Source organism: Phodopus roborovskii, unplaced genomic scaffold (assembly GCF_943737965.1).
Source record: "Phodopus roborovskii unplaced genomic scaffold, PHOROB, whole genome shotgun sequence".
NCBI lineage: Eukaryota > Metazoa > Chordata > Mammalia > Rodentia > Cricetidae > Phodopus > Phodopus roborovskii.
Window position 1 is genome coordinate 3,802,414 of NW_026125562.1, and position 6,000 is coordinate 3,808,413.

The 6,000-nt window shown below is 49.7% G+C and overlaps 1 protein-coding gene across 1 annotated transcript; it reads left to right on the forward strand.

The window, feature by feature from the left end:
- Positions 1-252: 252 nt before the first annotated feature.
- LOC127216872 (glutathione S-transferase Mu 7) lies at positions 253-5,539 on the forward strand. Its single transcript, XM_051177747.1, has 8 exons — positions 253-349; positions 624-699; positions 1,102-1,166; positions 1,427-1,508; positions 1,597-1,697; positions 2,819-2,914; positions 2,998-3,108; positions 4,886-5,539. Exons 1-8 carry the CDS (start codon positions 314-316, stop codon positions 4,973-4,975), a joined length of 657 nt encoding a protein of 218 aa, XP_051033704.1. The 5' UTR covers positions 253-313; the 3' UTR covers positions 4,976-5,539.
- The last annotated feature ends 461 nt before the right edge of the window (positions 5,540-6,000 follow it).

The following is a 6,000-nucleotide window of genomic DNA, read 5'->3' on the forward strand; positions in this document are numbered from 1 at the left end:
CCCACACCAAAAGGAGTAGAGCCACTAGTCAGGAGCAGGCAAACCCAGTCCCGCCTTTTGCTTAAGGCTTTAGGCGCCCAGCCAAGTCACAAGGTACCCTCAGAACTCAAGCACTCAAGAGGCATTTGCTCTCAACGCGTCCCTGTAGGGTGGGCCTGGCCCGCCCCCTGGACTCTGGGATTGGTCGATACTGGGGGAGTGGAAGGGCGGCCTGAAGACTGGACAAAACCAAGTCCCGGTCTCTTAATTCCAGGCGGTTCTGAGAAAGTCCAGGCTAGTCTGACACTGAGCCTGTCCTTCCAGCCACAGAATCATGCCCATGACGCTGGGTTACTGGGACATCCGCGGGGTGAGTGAGGGGTGTGAATGTAGAGTGAAGGGGTGGGGGTGGGGTGGGGTAAGGACACACGCAGTTGATGGGTTTGCCAAGGAAGATTGTCTTCCAGAAGACAATCTGTGGAAGCATGCTCTGGTAGGTGTGTGTGTGTGTGTGTGTGTGTGTGTGTGTGTGTGTGTGTGCGCGCGCGCGCGCGCGCGCATGGAAATGGTAAACTTAGAACAGGGAGGTGGGGACTCATCTGGAGGGGTTAAAGAATCTCACCACCTCTGGTCCTTTCTCACAGCTGGCTCATGCCATACGCCTACTCCTGGAGTACACAGACTCAAGCTATGAGGAGAAGAGATACACCATGGGCGACGGTGATTGCTAGTCAGATCTTTGCCAACTCTTTCCCATTGGTGCCCAACAATCCACATCTAGAAGTTTTGCTTCTTCTTATTGGACCTACACTGTGCCCCTTTCCAGAACCCTTAATTGTGTAGTTTGCTCTACCAATGGAAGATACTAAGGAAAGATTAGAGGGTCCTCTGTATATATAATTGGGTTCCATTCCCTTAGCACTTGGCTAAATCTATTGTAAGCTTTAGTGATGGAGGAGCCCATAGCCCTTACAAACCTCTTCGTCCTTAAGCTTGCAGGGTGGGACTGTGAGTGGGCTTGCACTTCTACTACCTCAGGCAACCTTAGACACGTTGGGAGGGTCTTGAGAAAGGGACTAGACACATGGATCCTTTAATTTCATATTATCTTGTCCACCACAGCTCCTGACTATGACCAAAGCCAATGGCTGAGTGAGAAGTTCAAGCTGGGCCTAGACTTTCCCAATGTAAGTTCAGGGAAAGGGAGGCTTGGAGAAGGTGATGATGTCTGAGATCAGTCCTTCTGCTCTCATCCACCCATCCCTGGTTGTTCACACCATCTTTCTAGGATGGGCTGAGTCCCAGCTCTTCCATTCAGTGTGCATTGTGTTCATGGGGAGTTCCCCATGCCAGGCACACTGAGTCCCAGGCCCCATGTCTGTCCTCACCCAAGGAAGGGATGCGGGGACCTCATATCCCATCTAACCATCCCTGCTTGCCTATCCAGCTGCCCTACTTAATTGATGGGTCCCACAAGATCACCCAGAGCAACGCCATCCTGCGTTATCTTGGCCGCAAGCACAACCTGTGTGAGTGGGGCTGGCTGCAGGGTGGGGATGGTGATCACCCTTCTTGTCTGGGGTGGGATGCTGAGAGTCTCTGCTGTGTGTGCTGCAGGTGGGGAGACAGAGGAGGAGAGGATTCGTGTGGACATTGTGGAGAATCAACTTATGGACAACCGCATGGTGCTGGCCAGGCTTTGCTACAACCCTGACTTTGTGAGTCCTACTCTAGTCTGGATGAGGTGGCAGTACAGGAGCTTGTACCCTTACCTTCTCATCTGTTCTGTGTGTCTAACATCTAAACTTCTTCCCACTGCTCACCTAGAAATGGTGCTCTGGACTGCAGCAGAGTCATGTGCCACAGCCTGGAGGCTGAGACAGGACTGTTTAAGGCATTCCTGATTGTCTCTAAAGCAAAAATATCAAAATAAAACCAATCCCTCTATGAGCACCCATGCGAGCATGTGGGCATGCACGTGCGCACGTGGACACACACACACACACACATACACACACACACACACACACACACACACACACAGACACACACCTGCTCACAGAGTGGCCCTCAAACCTCAGAGTCTTGTCACATAAAACTCCCAGTGAACTTCACTGCCTTTAGCAATCAGAACAAACACTCCACAGTCAAGCATCAGTATCTGGGTAGTAAAGACTTTAGAATCCCTCAGCTCTGGGTTATATCTTCTACTAGGTTTTACATCATCACTGCTATAGTCCATACTCAAACAATGAGAAAAAGTGGTACTGTCTGGAAATAGATGGACATCATCACCTGGGGTCTCTTCCCAACCAGATTCCCAGAGCTGTATCCAGGATGCCCATGGTGATAAGCAGATATTCCCAGTAGGCAATTCATAGCCAATCAACCCTCTCCTTTCATTTTACCCCCTCAAATTCACTTCATCTTATTTTGAAAGTGCACCAAGGTCCAACCTTCTCCTGTCACTTTACTATGTAGAACATTCAACTTCTTTTCCAGAGTGCTTTAGTTGCTTGTTCCTTTGACTCTACATAACACCTGAGTCCAGAGCTTGCCCACACAGTCCTGATGTGACCCGCAAGAGTGGTTCTGAACATCAGTGGTGAGTCTCAGGGACTGAGTGTTCCTGTGTGGCTGCTCATCACCTCTGATATTGGATCTGGTGCCTTATAGGAGCTAATTAGTGGTAACATAATAAATTAAAACCTGGATTAACCCAGGCCCAATCTTGGGAAGGTGGCTGCACCTCTGCCCAGGTGGGGCCTTAGCAGCCCTGTGAGCCCAGACTATGCCAGAATCTTGTCACTGAGGATGGTCACAGTGTTTTCTGCTGTAGGAGAAGCTGAAGCCAGGGTACCTGGAGCAACTCCCAGGAATGATGAGGCTCTACTCTGAGTTCCTGGGCAAGCGGCCATGGTTTGCAGGAGACAAGGTAAAGAGAGGTTGTGGGGAGGAAGCATTGCCATTCTTCCCAGGCTACCAGATTCCAGCGCACTCACTGCCAGCTTCCTGCAGATCACCTTTGTGGATTTCATCGCTTATGACCTTCTTGAAAGAAACCAAGTATTCGAACCCAAGTGCCTGGAAGCATTCCCAAACCTGAAGGACTTCATATGTCGCTTTGAGGTGATGGCTCCTAAACTTGTTTCTTCTTGGATGCCCTTCCTTTCCCTGAGAGGTCCTTAGTTCTGAACTAAATTAAAAACAGTAGCATTTATTGGGCGCTTGCTCTCTGTGCTTAGCATCTTTTTATCTTTTGGGTGAAATTTATCATTATGATCAACATACAGGGCAGATTGAATTGAGTCCCATTAGCTAGATAAGGAAACAGGCTATAGAGGGTAAGTCCTACTAGCAGAGGTTTTTCTCCAGTCCCTTTGATGCTTGGTCTCTAAGGGCAGCAGGCAGTAGCTATGTTCCTATTTTATGTCAAGAGGAAGAGCCTTGGGCCCTTGTGCTGTCTGAGCTACTTAGTCCAGGATGCTGTGGAGAAGGCAGGACATGGCAGGAGTATGTAAGCCACAGGCATTTAGGGAGGTAGGCGTGGTAGGATTTGTGTGAAATAGGCGTGTGTAGACAATACTCACACCCAATCTTCAGAATGCTTCATTCAGTCTGATCCCCACCTGAGTACATGCCAAACCCCAGGGCTGTTTTTGGTGCTACATTTGAGAGTGTATGTGAGCCCTATTCAGGGTTTTTATTCTAAAGTGTGGTTTGGGGTTTTCTTCCCATTCTTTTCCCCCATGTCTCTATATACCTATTTTCACTGGCCTTCTCTGTATGAGGCTCAGTGTCAGACCCAATGGGACACGGAAAGAACTCCATTCAGAGACTGAGAACGGCAGAGAGATGTGGACATAACAGACATGGTATCAGCCGGGGGCTGGGGATCGAATCTTGGCCCTCCCTCTACAGCCAGTCATGGGTCTCCCAGAGTCTCCTTGACACCCACAGAATCTATTCTTTCAGAGATTTGGCAACTGCAGGCAATAGAACAACTGGCTTGTAGCCTGGAATCTCCTTATGGCAAATAAAACATCTTCTCAGTTAGTTCTTACCAGCTCTGACTCTGGTCCTGATACAATGGCCTTGGAATGTACCAGAGCTGGTGTGGCCATGGTAGGGAAGGATGGACTAGCCGAGGGCTGCAGCCCACTGCACCTGTTTCCTTGGTAACAGTCAGCTCTTGGTCTCTGAACACTGTAGGAATTATCCAGGCAGGCTCTCCTGGTAAGATGGAACAAAACACACCCAGTATCTCTTTGCATGGCCTCTGTAGCACGGCTGGATATGAGGTAACTTGGGGCAGACTGAGATCGGCCTGAGGTCCCACATGGAACAGGTTGGACCTCTACTTTCAGGAGCAATTAGGGCTGGCTCATCACCCCAAGCTGCCCCCCCCCCAGTGCCCTTGTTCATTTCATCCAGCGTTTGCCAGGTCACTGGGCGAGGGTTGGGCTCTCTATTCTGCTGCACTAGCCTGTTCTGGACCTCCTTGTGCTGTAACAGGTAGTTTCTGTGTAAACCATCCAGGAGAAACTCTGTGAAGACAGGGAGTGACAGGGTGTCCTGCAGGAGGACAGGAGGGGACTGAACAGGGAAGGCACAGAATGGGTCCCTGGACTAGCTGTGTGAACAGGAGGGAACCACCGAACCCCTCTGTACCTTGGCTTTCGCTGAGATGTGGGTACAGTGAGACTGATCTTGGACGATCAAGTAGGTTTTCTGAGCATATTCATAATCTATATGGGTACAAAGCCCATTGCACAGTCTTTATAGGAAACTGAAGAGTTCCCTATTCAGAACTCTAGAGCTATAGGGAAAGCTGTTCCTGGAGTGGGGCTGCTTATCCCAGTGGGGCCGCTGACCTGAGCTCCTGCTCTGTCCTTGTCACTCACAGGGCCTGAAGAAGATCTCGGATTATATGAAGACCAGTCACTTCCTCCCAAGACCCATGTTCACAAAGATGGCCACTTGGGGCAGCAAGTAGGGCCTTGGCAGCCTGGGATGTTCGATTAAGGTGCCAGGCTTCCTTGGTTTGCAGGGTTCCCTGAGGAGTAGGCAGGACCGCTGCAGTTGCAGGGCCACCTTTTCCTTCTCCCTTCTTTCCATCCTGTCCCAGACCCCAAGCTCCCCAGCTCTCTCTTTTTGCTCATCCAATCCCTGCCCCACATAGGCTCTTTAAAGCCCCAGCAACTCTTTTCCGTTGTCAAAGTACCCTTCTGAAGCTGAAGTGCCCCTTACATTACAGGTTCACGTGTTTGGGTACTGGGTTCCCAAATGATGCCTATTTTGAACAATTGTGGGCTCTCTGGCAGGTGGGGATCTATCTGGAGACAGGAGGTTGCTAGGAACATAGACTTTGACCATTGTAGTCAAGGACCTCGCCTGCTTGCTCTCCGTTTCCTGATACAACAGGATATGAGCAGGCTGTGCTGCGGCAGGAGCATTACCACTGCATCTGTGACTCGCCTCTACCGCTTGCCTCCTCCCGCCACCTTGAAATGTATCTTCTGAACCATGAACCAGAATAAACCATTCTCCCCTTAGGTCACTTTTGTTTGGCATTTTGTCACAACAACAAACAACTGACGAGAAGCCTGATTCCAGTGAATTCAAACCGCTTGTAGACATCTTCAGTGCTGAAGGTCATCTCTTTGCTCGTTCCAAGGCCTCTTAGTCACAAGCCAGTGTGGCTTTTGTGTCGCTTCATACGGTCATGTGACATTCTTTTATACACATTGTTAATGTAAAACTTTGTCTGCTCAGACTCCTCCCCCACCAGTTCTCCATCTGCAACATGTACTTACTCCCAAAGCGATTCAAAACCACACGAGATTTGTTCAGGGTTTCAGTGATTCCCATCCCTGGTACCAGACTGAGTTGCTTCATGGGCAGGCATTCAGGCCAGGCTCAGTTGGAAGAAATAGGCTACTCAACAAAGACCTCTTATCCAAAAACAATATATCTAGAAAGATACCTTACAAAACAGGTGAAGGCTTGAACAGGCCTTCC